The sequence below is a fragment of the Pholis gunnellus genome (genome assembly GCF_910591455.1).
Source record: "Pholis gunnellus genome assembly, chromosome: 9".
Classification (NCBI taxonomy): domain Eukaryota; kingdom Metazoa; phylum Chordata; class Actinopteri; order Perciformes; family Pholidae; genus Pholis; species Pholis gunnellus.
Genome location: NC_136535.1, coordinates 16,068,729 through 16,088,547, shown reverse-complemented (window position 1 = coordinate 16,088,547; position 19,819 = coordinate 16,068,729). Strand labels below are relative to the sequence as shown.

At 42.4% G+C, this 19,819-nt stretch overlaps 2 protein-coding genes across 2 annotated transcripts in view; both read right to left on the bottom strand.

Annotated features, from left to right (window-relative positions):
• Positions 1–1,303, bottom strand: part of LOC306701079 (septin-5-like) — a 36,695-nt gene extending 35,392 nt beyond the window's left edge. The window contains exon 1 of the mRNA XM_079166315.1: positions 1,127–1,303. Coding sequence (XP_079022441.1) covers positions 1,127–1,178 — 52 coding nt within the window. The 5' untranslated portion in view covers positions 1,179–1,303. The remainder of the gene's footprint in view (positions 1–1,126) is intronic.
• Positions 1,304–5,330: 4,027 nt separating this feature from the next.
• Positions 5,331–19,819, bottom strand: part of limk1a (LIM domain kinase 1a) — a gene marked incomplete at both ends in the record, with an annotated part of 39,809 nt that continues 25,320 nt past the window's right edge. Inside the window, 13 exons of the mRNA XM_079165689.1 lie at positions 5,331–5,499; positions 5,711–5,868; positions 6,457–6,512; positions 6,599–6,767; positions 7,137–7,202; positions 7,673–7,732; positions 7,951–8,082; positions 9,977–10,063; positions 10,348–10,534; positions 10,784–10,983; positions 11,167–11,272; positions 11,578–11,793; positions 12,889–12,998. Of these exons, the coding sequence (XP_079021815.1) occupies positions 5,331–5,499; positions 5,711–5,868; positions 6,457–6,512; positions 6,599–6,767; positions 7,137–7,202; positions 7,673–7,732; positions 7,951–8,082; positions 9,977–10,063; positions 10,348–10,534; positions 10,784–10,983; positions 11,167–11,272; positions 11,578–11,793; positions 12,889–12,998 (1,716 nt within the window). The remainder of the gene's footprint in view (positions 5,500–5,710; positions 5,869–6,456; positions 6,513–6,598; positions 6,768–7,136; positions 7,203–7,672; positions 7,733–7,950; positions 8,083–9,976; positions 10,064–10,347; positions 10,535–10,783; positions 10,984–11,166; positions 11,273–11,577; positions 11,794–12,888; positions 12,999–19,819) is intronic.

Sequence of the window (19,819 nt, the reverse complement as noted above, 5' to 3'; positions counted from 1 at the left end):
AGTATGCGAGTAAAATGGAGGAATTTGACCCGTAACAGTAGCTTCGAACACAATTTTTGAGCATTCAAGCTTTCTGAACTTGGGTTACGTTTTGTAATACAACATAAATCATCACATTTGAGATGATGACATATGAGTGAGCCAGATGTTCGGCGGCCTCACCTGCTCCGTATCATTAAACTGATGAAATGAAATACCCTCTATGAACATTAGACGGACGGGGTGGAAGCGTACATTGTTCTCAGATGTGATAAGATACAGGTGATCTGTGTTTGAAACAGGATATACAACATCTCCTTCATGCCACCAGAAGGGGAAGTATGGAGCAGAGCTAGCCCGATTAACAGGCTAGCCCAATATATGAGCTGATATTAGCTTATTGAAGATATATCACAGGGGTGTACATGTTGGCTGATAAGTTAAATTGTCCACCAGAAAGCACTGATAAATTATTTTTCTACCGGCAAAATACATTGAAAAAACACATTTTAGGGAACATAAACTTTGTTTTTGTTATTACTTTCTTTCTATTTTTTAAAAGGCCAATATGTATATATTTATCTCAAGTGTTGATATCGGCTTCTTCTAGATGCAGTGTTAGTTATGTTAGTGTGGGAGAGAGGCAGTGATCACATCTCATTTAGGTTTCAGTGTAAAGCTTCCTGACACAGAGCTGCTTGTTTTAAATAAAGCAAACAGTGTGGTGATGGGGCGAGTCGTTCATTCGTATCCAGCTAACACTAACTCACATCTTCATGGTACAGAAATAGTGCATTGTGGCGAGTCTCGGTACCACTCTTGCATAACAGTAGAATTACAGAGTGGAGCTCCCACTGCCAGGCTTTTCTGTGGACCCTGTGGTCCGGTGAGAGTGTCATTTCTCTGTTAAACAAGCTGTACTCTTATCATCGGCTCACAAACATTTGACTTGTAGGCTCGTCGGGACTGTGACGAGTTTAAACGGTGCGTTCTCACGTTACAGCCCCGTGTGTCCTTAATGAATAAAATAAATAAAAACACGATTTAAAGGGAAGGTGTCCACTTAATTTTGGGTCAGTCCGATGTACGACACTAGAAGAGCATCACCCGAGTTAAACGTCTCAGATGCGAGGACAACGTTACTCACCGTGGTTGAAGATTGTGGACCGAAACCGGTTGTTGCTGGACGAATGTTCCATCTTTGAAAGTTTGTTAACGCTGCGACCTTCTTCTTCTTCTTCGTTTTCTTCTTCTTCTTCTTTGGTATTTCCTTAATTTCCCCTCTCAATCCGAACACAACTGCGGTGAAATGACAGCCCGTGTGTTGTGTATGTCCGTCCCCCCCTTGTGTCGCGCACGCGCTCACTCTCTCTCTCACACATACACACACACACACTCAGACATACGCACGCGCGCAGCCGTTCGAGACTGACGAGCCAACCCGGGCCGGTGACGTCACGGGCCGCTGCAGCAGCAGCAGCGTCGGAATGAAAACAATCGCACGTGGATGCGATGTGAGAAAGGTTCACTTGCACCTGCAGGTAAGAAAAGATGCGCCATTTCTCATGAAAATGAACAACGGTCAAATAGTTGTTAGCATTAGAGGCACAGTGTAAATGTTAATACTATGACAGCTACAAAAAAACGTATTTTAACGTATTCATGTGGTAGGTTAGCTGATATCGTCATACGTTATTAGTAGTAGTAGTAACTCTGGTAGTATAAAGTCAGTCAGTGGTGAAATGTGATAAAGTACACGAGTATACGTTCGTCTTGAGGTACATGTGCTTTACTTGAATACCTTCTTTATAATTTTTCTATTAAAATGTTTCATTCCACTACATTTCTTTGGCAACTTGTAGTTACTATTATGAAATCAAAATTGTAAATACATTTTCAAATTAATACATTTAAATAAATAAATGAGTAACACTAAGACATATACATATTGTCCACCATGTAGGGTGATGAGCAGCTGCATATTATACTTTTATTTTATACTATATCATTTCACCATAGAAATGAACAACTGAGATAAATAGTGACATCTAGCGGTCAATTTCTTAACACATTTCTAATTAATCCACCTTTTCTTTTCCAAGCAAACGCAAGCACTATTCTTTACCACTTTAATGTAGCCCACACATTAAATAACTGCCTATAATGCAGTTTTCTTCTAGTGTGACCTCAGCAGCTTTTTACACAGTATTGGAGCTCTCACACTTTGTTCTTTGTGTGTGCTTCAGTATTACAAATGCAGAGGAAGTTGATAAGAGTGATTATGACAGTGACTGAGAGAGACATCATCATTATTGTACAAACACTTTGAGTCTTTGGTTTGTTTTAGAAGCAACAGTTTTATTTGTAGCTGTGACAAAAGGGGAAAAAAAACAGTCGCCTCCTCAGAGTCTAAATATTCACGTTCAGGATTAAAGTGCAGAATTGTTTTCACAGCTTGTGTAAAAAAAATTAAATAAGACCAAAAACAAAATGTTAAAATATCCAAACTAACAATGGAGATCTGGAAAACATAAATAGAATACAGAACAAGATGAGATCTCATACAACATTGTGTCAGCAATGATATTCAATCCACTTAAATCAGGCTTGCACTTATGATACATAAAAAAAAAAGGAAATCAGTTCACGTTTTCGCGTCGTTGGCAAGGCTAGCTTACATCAAAGGCACAGCATTGTTCAGAGGTAACGATCCTTTGCAAAGAAGTGCTGCGGCAACATTCTCATTGATCCTCAACACGTCCTCACAGACACACCTCACATGCTGGACAGAACAGAAACACGGCAAAGCCACTTATGTACAGTGCATGCCCACGGACGAACACACCAACCAGCGGGGGCTTGTTCTACAGAAGCATATTTTGTGTTATCAGCACTTTACATTGACAGAAGGTTACATGCTCTGTGAGTCTCACTGTTATGTGTTTGAATCCTGCTCTCCTATTAAGCTGCTGAGTTAACTGAATGTATAAGAAAGATCCAGAAAAGTACGGCCCTGAGCCAAAGGAGTGTGACGAGGAGGTGAGGAGGTGAGTCAGGCCAGTTTAAGTGCTCTAATATCGGAAAGACCAGCAGTGGTTGCAGCCTCTGTGGGCATCACACACGAAACCAAGCAGTCAGAAAAAACACAGAACATCATTCGCAAAGGACCAGTCTGTAGGCAGCAGGCAGACCTGGGACAACACATCCTCTCGGTAGCAAAGACATTTTGGTGCCAAAGCTTGAAAAGTAAAATATAGTCATGCTTTCCATAGATATAATGTTGAACCGTGCACACAAATGCATGTAAATATTCAGAAACGGTTCGCTATCAAGAGGATGCATTTCCCAGGTCCCATTTTTACAGTTGAAAGGCTCTATCAGTGTCTTGCATTCATATATATCTACCTGAACCGACATCATTTATTTCCTTATCACAAGTAGCCCAAGAGAGGAAATTAACAAACATGGCTTCAACCAGCCATTTGGTAATATAGTGCAAATTAAAGTACTCAAATCTATACAAAAAGATTTCAGTGGTTATATATATATATATATATATATATATATAAAAAACAGATGTGTTTTTACTCTTTCCTTTTTAGCTTGACTTTCTTTTCTTTCACTTTTAGTTTTCTTATTTAAAATCACATCATTTAGAGACTAAAAACAGCTTGGTTTAGAAGTTGAGCAGATCGAGTATATCATGCAGTTTGAGAAAACAATTTTTAAAAAAAGAAAGATTTTTAGATTAGAGACAGATCATTAATGTTAGAAGGTGCAAGAGAGACATCTGACAGTGGAAGAAATGATTTCTGAGGAGTGAGCATATTTATGCAATGCACGGACAGACAGATGCACGGACAGACGCATATATACATGATATTTACAGCTGAAATGTACATGTAAACACACAGTGGGTCGTCCACAGGAGGAGAGACAGATATGTGGACAGACAGCTGACATGATGAGGCAGTGCCTCATCACACCTGAACTACTTTACAGTACATGAGATGAGAGTGAGGAAAATTCTAAAATCACATATTATTAGTTGATGATAATATGCAGATTTACATCAGCAAGTTTAATTTGATTTAATAATCCAGTATTACAATTACATTTACTCCAGCACATGAAAAGATGGCAGGTCAAGTGTTGAGAAACACTTTTTTGGATGACAGACTGTAACATTTACTGAGCTTAAATTGAGGGTAGGGGATATTTTGTGGTGATAAGATTCCTCTTATCTCAAACGTTAAAAGCCTCTAACCTGCCACAGTAGCGACAATGTAGAAAAAACAACAAAGCTTTCAGCTGTGCCCTATCGACTGCAGTCAAACTTTTACTCTCCGTAATTTCGACTGGTCGGCCAATAAAAATATGGCAATGTAGCATACGTATATAAAATATGTCTGTACATTTACAATATTTAAAACATTTACAATGTACACTGGTATGTGTTTGAATGTATAAGATGCCACGTCAATGTGAATGAGATGCGCTAACAGCTCTTTAAAATGTACAGAATCTATGCAAAAGATCTCAATGTAAAGTCAGTGCTACACAATAAATGAGGGGGAGGGGCCACAGACGCATGTAGGTCTCGCAGTTTGTGACCAAACGAGGTCAGAAGGACACGATGAACCAGGATGTGACCTGACAGCATTATTTACACTCATGCATTCTGCAGTGAATTAGTTAAAGCTTGAAAGGTTTAGTTGGACTTGTACAAGTGGTCAGCCAGTTGATCTCGTCCTTTGTGTCTTAAGCGACAGGCGGGCCCCTCTCCTCTACATTTCTCCTAAGTTCAGTTTTGATATCTAAAACCAAAAGCAAAATCAAACCAAACTCACACAGAAACACCTGCAAACACGTACAGTACTGCACAATGTAGAGGCCCAAAGTGAGGAGGCTGAAGCTTTGCTTTACGCCTGGTCTTTTGGACTACTTTGTCCTTATGAATATACACACTACAGTAAGTATTTTTGAATGGTATGACCGCTAAAGTTAAATCTACATGATTCAAGAGTCAAGTCATGATTTGAAAGTTGGGTCTGATTGCATATGACACGTTCCACTTTAGCTTCGGGTGCAGCAGAATCAAGCTCTCGAAGTTAATGTCTCTTGATTTGACTTTGAATGTGTGTGTGTGTGCGTCTTGCACAGGTGGCTTTTCAGATCCACGTTTTCCCCCTGAGTCTGCTCGTTAAGCCTGAGCAAGCCTACGCCCGCAGCTTCAAACATGGAGGAGCATAAACACGACTCCTCCGGCCTTTGCTCCGCCATGAGGCAGATGATCGCTGCCCATGTGGGGGGGTTACTCCAACTTCCCACTCCTCCAGTCGTGTTAAGCCTTACTCCGGCTGTTCGGGGTGGGTGTGCAGGCCGTTTTCAGGGCGCGCGATGCTGTGGTTCACCCAGAAGGCCTTGTGCAGCTGGTCCACTTCAGACACCAGCGGTAGACCAATGTCCAAGTGCATGTTCAGGTTCTCTAGCCATTCCTCAAGTTTGGAGAAAGCTGGCCTAAAAATTAAGAAAGCACATAGGCATCTCAGTTTAAAATATTATTTTATGTATTTACATTCACCCCAAAGCACAATAAAACATAGTCCTCTTGTGCAGACTTCTAGCTAGAACTGGTTCTTGTTTCTTGTTAGAAATATCAGTAACTTTATGTTGGGTGAACCGGGCCTTCAGGTAAAAACTCAATGTGGATTTATTGTAGATATCTGACCGTTTGTCTGCATCAAGGTCACAGCACACAGCAGCCATGGGGAAGAAGGCAGGGGGACAGTTAGGGGGACAGAAGTGCTCCAGGAAACCAGACACGTTCAGTCCAAAGTCCATCGCCCTGGGGAGGTAGTCTGGGTCTGCGTTCACCCTGCCAATTATCTGGAGAGGGCAAAAAACAACAACATAGAGAAACGGAGAGAAAGATAAAGAAGAGTTAAACATGGATTCTCCTTCTCCGATCTGCTGAAGCCAGTAAACCCTCCAAACTGAAGCTGATCGTTCCCAGCAAACCGCAACCACCGTTTGTCTGCCCGTCAGAAGCCACATGAAGACAACTTTGCTTTTCTGCTCCCTCTAATCCCTAAAATATTCTCTGGGTAATGGTGTCCATCTGGGGAAGTCATATTCTGAGACTGAACTAAACTGTTGAGCGTAAATCGTGTGGATGGAAAGCAAAAATCTGGAATTTTGGAGAAGCACGACTTTTCCCTAGTAAATTTAAATAGGTGTTTCATAAATATTGGGAGGACTTGACATTTTTGACAGATGGCTACAATTTCCATATTTTGCACGAAACCTGTCAAAATACAAAGTTTACAACGATGAAGCAAGATTTAATTTAAAAGTAACAAGGAAAGCAACTTTAACAAAGCACTTTTAAGCTTTTGGGGGAAAAGCTATATAAAGCGCTAATCAAACAGTAAGCCCTCTGAAAAACCTTTTATATTAGTACTGAAAGTCACTCACCTCGCAGAGCATGATACCAAAGGAAAAGATGTCTACTCTCTCGTCGTAGCTCTTCCCTGAAAAGGGAAAATTACAAAATTAGGCTGTTTCTTAAGTTTTAGGAGGAACTTGAAAAAGACACGTGTGTCCCTATAGATCATACCGTGGATCATCTCAGGGGCCATCCAGTAGGGGTTTCCCACCACGGTGTACCTCTTTCTACGGTCGTGCTTCTTGAGGCCGGGCAGTTTACCGTGAGACAACTTCTCCTCGTGCTTGTCGTCCACCATGAGCCGCGCCAGCCCGAAGTCTGCCACCACCACTGTGTTGTTCTACACAAAGAAAATGAAACGCATCATAAAATGGTTATTGTTCTGCTGCAAGCATACATACTGCCTAATACTGCACGAGAGAGTGATACAAGAGCTTCAAGGTAACAGCTTTACAAAGCCTGAAATTCAACTTCAAGCTTCTGATTTCTCTTAGGGTGGATTTTCCAAACACTTTCAGATGTACCGACTCTGTTTGAGTAAGGCAAGCTGGAAGTTTCCACTGCAAGGTACTGCTAACAAAGCTCAGTTTTTGAGGTGCCCCAGCAAATGACAGGGGCACAGGTGTTAAATCCGCAAAGAAAACATACATACATGAGGTATGTCCTCACACACGCACACACGCTCGTACAGGAATGCATAAGTTCTTACCTCTCGGACTAGACAGTTGTATGAGTTCAGGTCCCGGTGGATTATGTTCATGGAATGCAGATATGTCTGAGTGACGGATAGATAGACAGACAGACAGCAGAGGACAGAAAGGAAGGAAGAATAAAAAGAATAAACAGAAAACATAGAAGCTTTTAGTGGTGCTGGTAATCTAAAACCCGTGCCAAGAGGAACAATCCTGCCTTGTTTCATCTCAAGTAGCTGGTGTTGTAAATACAATGATCCAGTCATGCACAACGTTCTTCATTGTAGTCATATGGAGGGAAAACATTAAGAAGTGGTGGTCTAATCCTGCAGGAATTTATGCTGTAATTTCAATAGTGGGGGATGGAAAAGATTGTGCACATTATTAGCAGAAGTGTTGTGTGTGCAACTCGCTAACACGACCAATAGAGGGAGACAGCAGTGACGATAACCTTCCTTTACTGATACATTTCAAGGAATTTCACTGTCTGAGGAGGCTTCACAGTTTACCGCAACTATTAAAATGACATGCAATTTTCAGTCATTGAACTCACCATCCCAGCAGCTATGTCCTTGGCAAAACTGACCCGCTGGTTCCAGGGATAGTTGCTGTCCTGTGAGCAAAAATCATAATCAAATGTCATTGTCTTCAGTGGCAGTTGACGCTGATTAATCATGACATCTAAACAAAACGTTGCACCTACAAATTACAAAGACTCCACCTGAGGCAGTGCAAGACTAGACCTTTTCCTCAATTACTAATAGCTCCACTCGAATACTGAGCAGGAAGCAGACAACCTCAAATGTCTGCAGGCACACGCTGCCCTCTCACCATTTTCTTGATGATTTCTCTCAAGGTGCCTCCCTTGATGTACTCTGCGATGAAGTTGAGCCTCTTGTCCTTGTAGAGGACTCCGATGAACTTGAGCACGTTGGGGTGATCCAGGCAACGCATGACCTTCACCTGATGAAACAACGCAGACATATTTATTACACACTACGTACACACAAGGATCTTGATAGATATTAGGTCTGGGTAAAATTAAAAGCAATAGTTTGCCATTTTGCTGCAGCCAGCAGCCTGTTAGCTTGTAGCATAAAGACTGAAAACCAGAGGAAACAGACCACCTGGCTCTGCCCGAAGGTGACACGGATCTGCACACCAGCACCTCTAAAGCTCACAAATTAACATGTTATATCTTGTTTGTTTAATCTGCACAAAAACCAAAGTGTAAAAACAACAAGCTGTGTTTTACAGGAGGTTATGTGCTGGACTATTTCTCTCGAGGGAGCAGTCTTTGTGCTCAGCTGAGCTTCATATTTACCGTGCAGACGTGAGAGTGTTTTCATCTTGCTAAGAAAGTAAATTAGTTTATCTATTCCTTTTATCATATTGTTTAAGGATACTACGTTGAGTATTAACATTTGGGAGTCGAAATAAAGTTTGAGGATTTTTCCCAGTTGCAATGAATTGTACCAATTATTTTCAGGGAATCTAGTTGCTCAAGATTGTTTGTCAAAAGGTTGATAGTCCTATAATCAGTCTATTAAATGTGCAGACTGAATGTAATCAGGTGGACAGCGTCTACTTCACAAACTGACATCTAAATCTCAGCTTTAGTCAATGTTGTTTGTCCCATTGTCACTGAACCCCACAACACAGGCTTACAGGTTTATGCTCTATTTATTTTGATAAGCAAGGCAACGGAGAAACTTCCTGCATAGTTGAGAACTGCTAAATAAACAAAGAGCGCCAAGCAAGGAAAAAGCTGCCCAACAAGTGTGGCGTAAGAGGTTACAGGAAGTGTTCACAGCACTACTACAGTATGACACCTCGTAAAACATTTCCCTCCCTGAAGGTAGGGGTGTGAACGAGGAGGAGGAGAAGGCCAGTCTCTATTACACACACATAAACCTGAAATATTAGCCTTCAAGTCTCATGATGTCTTTGTCTGAAATGTTTGGTGCATTCCTTTTCTCAAACCAGATTACAAGACACTGAGTAATGTGAGACTTCGGCCACCTACAAACAAACAGCCAGCGGGAGTAATAATCATGCTTCATTGTGGTCGGGGTTTGTTTTATAGCCCCTCTGTCGTCGTTTACACCAACTACAAAGCAAAGACTCTGTGTTATTGTAACCTAAAAATAAATCTATTACCCCACACATACGGGAACAATTTTCCTGAACTTCAAACATCCCAATTAGAAGGCTGTGAAGTGGATGAGTGAGTGAGTCTACAATACAGAAGTAATTCAGATCACTTCAAGGGTAAAGATAACTCAACAAGTCTTACGGAAGCCTAAACTTCAGCGTATGAGTCATTTTCTGTTATGTTTGCAGATTATTGGAAGGACGGGAGATAAATGAAGCTTTGTGTGGCAGTGAAATGAGTTCTGCTCTTCGTCCATTTTTTGGGAGAAAGGACTGTTAACGCTCCCTTTCGTCCTATTTCAGAGGTAATTTCATTTTACTTTAATTTATTCAGGTGAGAGAACCCTTCCTTTATTATTCGGTCATGTCCTACATTCACACAGAGGAGATGCTAATTTTAACTACAATTTTCAGCTTCTGGTCATGGTAAAAAAAAAGAAGATTTTTTCAGCTGGTCCACAAATTCAAACCGGCAAACAAACGTACTCCTCTAACTTCAGGGTACAGACTGCCCTCATTTTACTGACTAAAATTATGTTTGTATTCAAGGAAATTATTAATGAACATACTGCTTATTTTATGATCTGAGGTCAACACGTAATGATCTCATATTTCTGTTTAGTGAGACTAAATAGATAACTTAATAAGTTAATCTTTTTAATCCTAAATGACGTAACATCTGGGATTGTCCGTCTCCACTCACCTCTTTCAGGAACGTTCTCTGTGTCTCGTCATCAAAGCGGATCAACTCCTTCATCACCATCACCTCCCCAGTTTCCTTGTGGGTCACCTACAAGATGCAACGATGCAAACAATCAAGCTGAGCAACAAGCTGGGAGGCTGAGGCAATGTTAACCACTAAGTGTGTGAGAGTTTCATTCCTCCTTTTGCATGTCAGGAAGGGAAATTAAAAAAGAAAAGTCCAGGATATGTTATGACCAAACATTTTAACCTCCTGCCTCTCTACACTTCTCTTTCTCGTCTCAATGCTGCCACCTTCTGGACATTGTGGGTATGACAACATTTGTTCTCTAAAACGTTGACGAATGCTGCAGATGTACTTTAGAAATCTACCTTGATGGCCTGTCCAAAGCAGCCCTTCCCCAGCACCTCTCCATGGATGAGGTCAGATGGGCGGAAGATGCGATGCGTCTGATTGGACACGACGCGGAGCGACTCGGATCGATTGATGTCCTTCCTCTGGGAGATGGGGGACGCTGCGTTGCTGGAGCCTGGTGACTTATCAATGCTGTAGCTCCTCCTGGAGGGTGAGAGGGGAGACGGGAAGAGTCACAGGAAGCGATAGACGAGAAGTAGAGGAATAATAGGGGTAGAGAAGAGTATTTGATTAATGGTTGCTGCTGCTATGACGTCATCGGGAATAACAGAAGTTTTCATCTAAGCTCATCCTTATCAAGGACAGGTGCAGTTCAAATGGACAGGAAGAAGCTCATACAACTCTTCTATCATATCTCAGTCTGCAATAAGCAGCACTAAATCTGTTTCTTACGTGATGATACGGGATCGCAGGCTGTTGATGTCGGGGTTGGGGGGCTGTGTGATGGGCAGGATGGGGCCCCCTGACAGCGGGGTGGACAGGGGCCCGTCCACTTGCTCTTCAGCCTCTGAGGAGCCTCCCTCCAGACTGTGAGGGTCGTGTTCGATGGTGAGCTGCAGCAGCCGGCTCGTCTCCTGGATGAGCAGGTCGATCTGGAGAGGAAGAGTTCAGATGAGGGTGCTCAGTACACATTTACAACAGCAGAGGTCATTATGATAGCTGGAGAAATTCTCCAATGGATGGAATCTGCTGAAATGCTGCAATGAAGAAAGAAAGAGATGAAGATGTGCCATTTGCATATACAATAGAGTCAAATATTTCAGTGTGGTCAATACCTCGTCCAGAGGGACGTTGTGAATGGGCGTCCCGTTGATTTCCAGGATCCTATCTCCAACATGAATGGAGTTTTTCACATCTGGACTGATGCAGTCTGGTTCCACCCTGAATAAAAAAAATATCCCTTCAAACACCTTTCTGCACACATTGAAACATCATTGTTTGGACACAGACCTGTTCTCTGATAAAGTCTCAGCTCATTTGAATAACAGTGGCTTAGATTTCTGCTCATTTCCTTTTTCCTTCCACTCTATTATACATTTTAAATGAATCTCATCTATCACACTGTCTACCCTTCCTCATCCTTTGTCCTCCACCACACTGACCTCTTCTCCTGGAGTTACTGTCTCCTCTCTTCACACAATGACAATCCATAAAACACCCACACAAACATGGACAGATGGACTCACTGGGAGACTCTGACAGTGGGTCCATGTTCAGGGCTGTAGCCGTTGGTCGGGCTGAGCGGCTGGTCGATGGCCACAGAGAAACCTCGTCCCCTGCGTCCGTTGTTCCCCTCGGCGGATGCCGGGATGGACACAAGTGTGACCGTGTGAGGGATCCGTGAGCACGGCGTGTCCGACAGAGACACCGGCGTGACGATGGTCTGGTAGTAACAGTGACCGCTGGAGCCAGAGAGGAAGTGAAGGGAAGGATAGATTGGAAAGGAGGAAGAAAGTTATAAAAATTTTAAAAAAGGGAATCCTAGTGAGGTTTCTGGCTCTAAAGCCGTCCATGCAATCACAGGGGGAACATCAAGTTCTCATTACTGCAGTTTTATAGCATCACATGTTGTTGCTATTATTCAGAATGTAAGGACTCATGAAATAGCTATGACATGATTCAAAACTAAGAGACCAAATGTAATCTGAACAAAACACACAGCCCACTATGACCCAATCTGGTAAACCTCTTAATAAATGTAATGATCTGAGACAATCCCACTGTCGTCATCCACTTCCACTCAGAGAAGAGGACAAAGGCTGTTCTGTCTGTTTCTATATCTGTGTAGTGCAGCTCGTTACACATTGAACGCTGGCAGTCACACTGACACAACCCCGGAGCTAAACAAGTCAAGAACAACCTGAACCAGAGACAGAAACAAAGAGAGGGGGAGATTTCATAATGAACAGATTTTTGTATTTTCGGGGTTTACGATTAGAGCCATCACAACAAATAGAAATGATCTTCTCTGAATCTACGGCGTTTTGAGCGATTCACCACAGTACATCTCTGTCACCAGCTTAGAACTGTAGTTTTTGCAGCTTTTTGTGTTGTATATTTGGTAGAAAATACCCCCAAAAAAGAAGCACCACATCTCAAACAGTGTGACTTTCCACCATGCATTAGAGTCAGTTGTCACCACAGTTGGTCTTTGAAGCCCAAAATAAGCTGCATGCATTTAAGATTTTGTCAATCAACTGCAGCTTTGGCTTCTTGTGCGTTTCTTTGTGGATTCATTACACTTCAAAGGGATTAGTTTGTTGCAGAAGAGAGAATTAAGAAAACTAACTAAAAAAAGAAAGTAATAGTTTGGTAAATTAGTCGGGTGACGGAGCTACCACACCATAAACTGCACAGGCTTTGATTTGCCAGTGTTAAAACATTAGGCCGGTTAAAGAGGAATGTAACACGGTTTACATTTCACAGTGTGATTTGATTTTGACAGACTTTGACATTCAGGTGTGTGCGTGTCTCATAATATTGTGCTTGAGGCTCACCAATAGAGTTTGGATCTCTCCACCAGAGCGTATGTGTCGCCATCCCCGATAAACGTCCTGCAGTTCAGACAGGTGAAGCATTCTGGGTGATATTTCTGTTCCCCTGCAACCTGTTAAGAGAAAAGCCAAAGACACAGTTAAAAGGACATTCTGTCGTCTCTGGGCCGTGAACATTCGATGTACAAAGATGTCAAAGGGATTGTTTTCTGATCTCGAGTGAAAACACTAGAATTCACAACAGAGTTTCTGATGTGGCCGGAGCAACAGGCAACATGAGGCTTTGATAACTGGTCGGGGAAGTAGGGCGAGGTCTGGTCACTGAGGGTAATACTGAGAGCTGGGAGATTGAATTTGCTGCTGCCAGATCCCCCTCCGAGAGCTCAGGGCAGTTTTGCAAACAAGAGAGGGAATTGAGTTATGGCCAAAAAGCAGAGGAGGCAATGAGCAGATTAATCCCATGAGCAGATCTGAGGACGATGCTGCTGCTGCTGGAGGTTTCAGCTCTCGCATGTTCTTCAGACCAACGAGAGAAAACCAAACACTCTAAAAGTATTCACACAAATCACGACAAATTGTCCTCGCTTGTGACTCCGATCGACTGAGACATCGATAAAGTGGCCCACACCTCCACATATATCAATATCGACCCCCTTTTAACTCCTTCGAGGTAATTTTTGCGCCCGTCAATGTAAATGAGCCACCCACTCGCATACCCGATGACTTCTATGGTTAAACATGAGCGACGATGGGCCGGGTCCACCGGAGCTGTTTGCTCCCCCGAGGCTGTGCTCGTGGTTTTATTTTGTGCTGTAAGTGGCAGAAAATTTTGGAGGGAGTGAGCCCTCTGACAGCACTTCTCAACTGCAATGATCTGCATTGCAAATTCAGTACACCAAGAGTGAGGCGGGGCGTTTCATGGAGGGGTGCTGAACAAAGGACAATCAATTAAATGCAAAACAAAAAAGGAATTTGGCATTGTGTAGTATCCTTATCTAAAGAGAAAACTTATATTTGCATATTATTTCTTTAAAAGGGCACATTTAGATTATATTAAAATACATAATTCAGAGAAAACGTCTAGATCATTAGAGGTTTACTAAAATGTGTAAATATGAAGAGCAAAACATGAGCTCATGGACGCAGACAGAAGTCTGAGATGCTTTATAAGTTACTGGAAAATTACAGCCGAACTACCTATCACCCGAAAAAAGAAACCCTACGTCTCAATGGTCCATGAAGCTGGAAGTAAACGGCGTAACTGAGACAAAAAGGAAGAAAATGTGAAGATCAAAGAATCAACAAACTACCTACAGCCATATGTCTGCTGCCCCACCCTCCTTTGAGAGCAGCAGTGAAATCAAGAACACACACCAACAGATAAACACATGCTGACGGCCCTCGGGCTGCAGGGACGAAGACACTGTTCAAGCATATTAATTAACTGCTTTTTAAGTAATTAATCTGAGCAAAACCTTCCAGCAAAATACCAGGAAAACATGCCATCACTTGTTTTTTTTATAAAAAAGAGAAAGATAACATCCCCACTTTGCTGTATTTTGTGAAGTAACGGTTTTATATCCTCAATGTTCCTGATTTTAGAGTGAAATCAATAAAGACTGACCCTGCAACAAATAGCAGACACAGAATAGGCAACTTGCAGATGAAGAATTGTCCTCCTTTTCAACCTTGTTTCATGTCCATGTTGACAATACCACATCATTTCAGAGAGAGAGACAGAGAGAGAGAGAGAGAGAGAGAGAGAGAGAGAGAGAGAGAGAGAGAGAGAGAGAGAGAGAGAGAGAGAGAGAGGAGAAAGCAGATGTAATGGCTTTGTAATGGACATGGGAAGAAAGCAGCTGGAGGGCTTATTGACCGACTTAATTTCTTTATGTGTCCTCCAAGCAGCCTCATAAAAAGGAGCCATAAACAATAACTGTCTGATATTGCCAGCAGGAGTAAACACAACGCGTCAGAGAATCGAAAGTATGAATGAGAGATGAGTGAAGAAAAGCTAAAGACGTAACCAAAATAAGACTTCTGTGGGATGGAAAGATCATTTCAAAGTTAAATACAACTGTTTTATCAGGATTTATAACATCAGAATTGTTAGTGGATGGATTTAAATTTAAAGCTCTGTGTGTGTGTGTGTGTGTGTGTGTGTGTGTGTGTGTGTGTGTGTGTGTGTGTGTCACTTAGGTGCAGCCCTACAAATGGGAAAGACAGGAAGAGAGGACAGCTGGACAGAGATGAAAAGGGTGTGTGGCTCTACCCTGTGTCTGTCATTTGCTTGCCAGGCAGCCATGACACACACACACACGAACACACACACACACGCACACAAACAAACACACACTCTCTTAAACAACATTTGACAGGCGACAGCTGCTGTGCTCACATTTAAGACACGCTTCCTCTCCAAAGAGTAGAAATAAAGACAGTTAAGGAGAAGGAGAAATGTCAGATAAATCATCAGTCTATGTGACATCAAACCTTCCAGACTCAAACAGTATTTCATTATTTGTGAATTAGCTCATCTTGCATGTGTGTGACTGCGTTTAAGTCGGTCATGTAGCCTCATGGCCTTTTCTAGTGACAACGAACCAAACTGTGTACACGTGTCTCCCCGGGGGAAGGGTGAGAGGGCCGACGGGGTCCAGAAGCAACTGTGTCAAGTTGCAGCACGATGTTCAGTTGCCATGTGTGATGATGAGAAGCTTACATGCTGAAGTTATTACACTCAACTTTCTAGTCCCATATTTAACAATCTTTTTTTCTTCTGACCCCTTCATACAAAGTCTACTATTCCACGATGCTTGTATTGTCTACGAGAGGCTAACAGTTTGACCAAAGAGGGATTTTCCCTCCTCAGATGTTTCATTTGATCCTTTAGAGGCCTGGATTGGGTTTTATGTTGTAACATATCTGCCAAACATACATGTGTGTTTCAGAGTCCGTATTCATGCAGTTTAGATGGAGTGGGAAAAACCGGATTACACAATCTTTATTTAGTAATTTAGTGTTATGGTATTGCCATCACGGTTTGTAATTTAGGGCCAAACGTTTGGTTTGTCAGTTAGTTAGTTTCTAAATGCAGTAGCTACACCTGGCTGTTATTAAGTTAAAAACTGTTTTTCATGGTGCAACTTGTTTTCATTTAGCGTTAATTGAGTAAATACAATAACTAGATGTGTTTGAACTTATGAAGAGCTGTTACAACCTCAAGATCTCGCTCTAAACAATTTCCTCCGACACATTTATGCTAAATGATGTCTTTGTCAATGCAAACGTGGTTGAGCGGATGAGGACCGGCCTGAGCCATCGGTGCCGGACTCACAAAAGAGACTACTTGCGATGGTCATCCACAGAGACTGTCGGCGTGGCGTGTCAGAGCCCTTAAGCTTCATTTGTTTTAATGATTTATCTGTGTGACCTTAAGTTAGCTGTGGAATGTGAACGGACCCTTTTAAGCCATCTGGAGGACTTTATGGTGGTCTAATTCTCTCAGCGACACTAAACAGTGAAGAAACATGTTGGTAATAAGTCATGGATGCTTTAACTCCTCCAGACCATCAGTCACCCATGTTGACTTTTCCTGAGCTCCGGTCTAGGTTAACACTTCTCTGGATTATAATTAGTGTAGGCCACTAGAACTGAAGATTTTAAACAATAATACAGAGATAAATAATTTGAATAATTGAAGTTAAGAAGTTGATCTCTCACTTCTACTTTTTAGTTGCTGTTATTATTGGTTATGTTTCAAACTGAATCATTTAGTTTCTTTTTTGCCAACAAAACGTTTCAGATTTCCCCCGTGAAAGTTTCCATTTTCCTCACATCACTTCACATTTCCCTTGTTGATTACATCTGGTGATGAAAGGGGCCTTGAGTGTGTGTCTGCCACGCGTCATCAATGAAAAACACAGATGAAGAGCATCATTAAGACGCCAACTGTTCAGATATAAAAGGAGTTACTTGAAAATAAAAGGCAAGGTGATCGTGAGACGCCTGTTGAGTGGATCAAAGGGCTGATGGTACGTCTGAGATAAACGTCTTTTCATAAAATCACGACATGTAGTTAGCTGAACATTTTCCTCTGATTGAAGTAGATGAGTATTTGTCAGACACAATGATTAGCCACTTATCCAATCCATCACTGCATTTTAGACTCTTTATGAGAAAAGTAACATGGTAGATGTTAAATGGACCACGCTTTTGTTGAGCACACAGAGGTTGGAAGTGTTGAGGAGCATTCTCTATAAAAGACATGACTTATGTGTGTAGGTGCACGTGTTCATACACAGCAGGACCTCATCAGGGAACCTCTACATGCCTGCAGGTCTCTTCACCTCAACAAGTCCCACATAAACACCAGTTGGACCCTCTGACTTCACTCCGCTCCGGCTAAATGTGGAACGATGAGCTCATAACAACACCGCTGGAGGTGCTTCTGAAAGGCATCGCTAAATTACGGGAGATCTGGCTCTGCTTAACCCTCCTGTTTGATGGAATGAACTTTACTTGAAAAGCCAACCTTCATTGGCTAAACTCAAACGCACAGTCCATAGGCGACTTAGAATCAACACGTAGCTTTAGACATGTGTTCAAAAAATGACCTTGTGCGGATGTTTTGAAGAAAAAGAACAAAAAAACAACACGTGCATTCCTGATACTCCCCGAAGATAGAGCTTACAACTGGGTCAGAGCCCCAAAATGTGTCTAAGGGAATTCCTCAAGACTAATATAAATACAATGTATGATCAAGATGTTTCACACTGCTGCAATCGAGGCTGTCGGAGTAGAAATAAAGTCAAAGGAAGACATGATCCTGGTGCCCTTTTAGACTTCCTACAGTAGACATCATTGAACTAAATACAATTAGACTGAAAGCCTGAGAGAGAAAACAGTAGAGCACATTGATGCTGTCTGAGTGGAAACCCCCTTCAGCTACAAACTATCACAGCATCCACTGGCCTCGGCTTCACATGTCGTAATGTATTCAGCTTCTTCCCTCCTCTCTGTTGGTCATCCACTGTGATTTACAGTGTGGCCTGCATGTAGGTGGTAAATACAAATAAAACGTTGCAGTGACACAGTTATCAGACACTGTTGCTTATCTCTGAATGTGCGCACTCACACACTTTGAATCCTACTTTTATCAGAGGAAGAATGCTCTCTATAAATAGCGCGCGTGGCATGGCTCATCAGTTTTCCATCACATGAAAAAATAAAAAGATAGAGCGCAGTGACAGAGGAGCAGGTCGGTAATGATTAGGCACATGCAATACGCTGACCCACTTTAAAATGGCACACGAAACACAGCAGCGTAGAACATCAGACTTTAGCTTTTTAAATCAAAGAGATGAAGATGCAAAGCGCCTCTGCGGGAGGGCAAACCCATCTCAACCAGCCACTTGAGGCAGTCAGCCTCCCTCCCCGGCTCCTCGCCGGCTCCTGACTGCACATTCACCCATCAGACACCCGGTAACTCATGGCAGCAGCAGCAGTGAACAGCCTCACCTTCTTATCCCTTTTCCAAAGCCTGAGACAGCAGAAGCTCCAGAAAAACAAGTCTCCCACCATGTCAGCAAGAGCCGGCGACTCTCCTCGCTGCTCTAGTTCATTCTAGTGAGGCAGGCGATTCCCCCGCTGTCACAACAAAACCCTAGCAGCAGCCAAACCGGCCGGAGAGACGGAGCTGCAGGAGGGAGGGAGGGAGGAGAGAGAGAGAGAGAGAGCAGCCCACGCCTTTGCAGCTGAGCTCATCTCTGAATCAATGTCACTCCTCCTTGCTCCCCCCCCCCCTCCTTCCCTTCCTCGTTTCTCTCACTTTTGCTATGACCTCATCGTTTCCTGTTTGGCCCCGCCCACACTTGCACACCCGGCTGCTTCAACCACACACACAAACACACACATACCCTTCCAGCCCCCCTTCATCTCCTGGTGTCTTCAGTTAATTCCTCACTCCCTCTCTTCGGCCCCCGCTGCTGCAATCTCATTTCCAAACCAGTGAAAAGTAGCAGAGTGACCGTTACAGCCTTGACTCATGGGGTATTATGTGGGGGAATAATGTTCTACATTAGTTCATTTGTTTGTGTTTATAGGTGGGATTTCATTTCTTTTGTAAAAGTGGAAACAAAGGTATAATAGCATTGTTTAAAGCATATGGTAAACACATTTAGTGCTGCAGACTTTACAAAATAACGTAACTTAATTTGGCAATCAACTGATAAACTGTTAAGTCACTAAAAAGGTCAGAAAATACCAAAAAAATCGATGAGTTGTTTCAGCACTAGTCCTAGTTTTAAGTGAAATGAATTATATGAACTACTAGAACTGTTATGATCACAAACTGAAGCTTGTTCTCATTGAACACAGTGTGTGTGTGTGTGTGTGTGTGTGTGTGTGTGTGTGTGTGTGTGTGTCACTAGTTGTTTCTTAAAACTCTCTGGCTTACCAACGAATTCCTTGTTTGACAATTTTGCAAACTGCTTAATTAAATATTCAGAGAAACAGTCAATAGATTAGTTCATTCTCTCGCTGCACACTAATCAGATGATGACCACGTGAAAATGAAACTAAGGAAGTGACAAGAATTTCCACTTTCAACAGAGACACAGTCTTAAGTCACATGTAGAATAAGTGTGACGTTGTTGTCTTTCTTTAAATGTAGACAACAGATCACAGTCACATCGCATTGAGTATAAATTAAGACATGTGATGTACTTGTGTGATCCTAATTAATGTCTCATTAGCTCTGACCTTCCTCTCTACTTCTCTCCCCTCTCTTGCCTCTTATATCTCTCTCCCCAGGTTTATCTTTGCTGCTGCGTCACTCTGTTTCCCGGCCTCCTCTCTCTGGCTCCGTGTCTCACTTTGTTCATGTCCCTAACATGTCCTGCATGCCATGTGTCGACCCCTCAGAGGACCATGT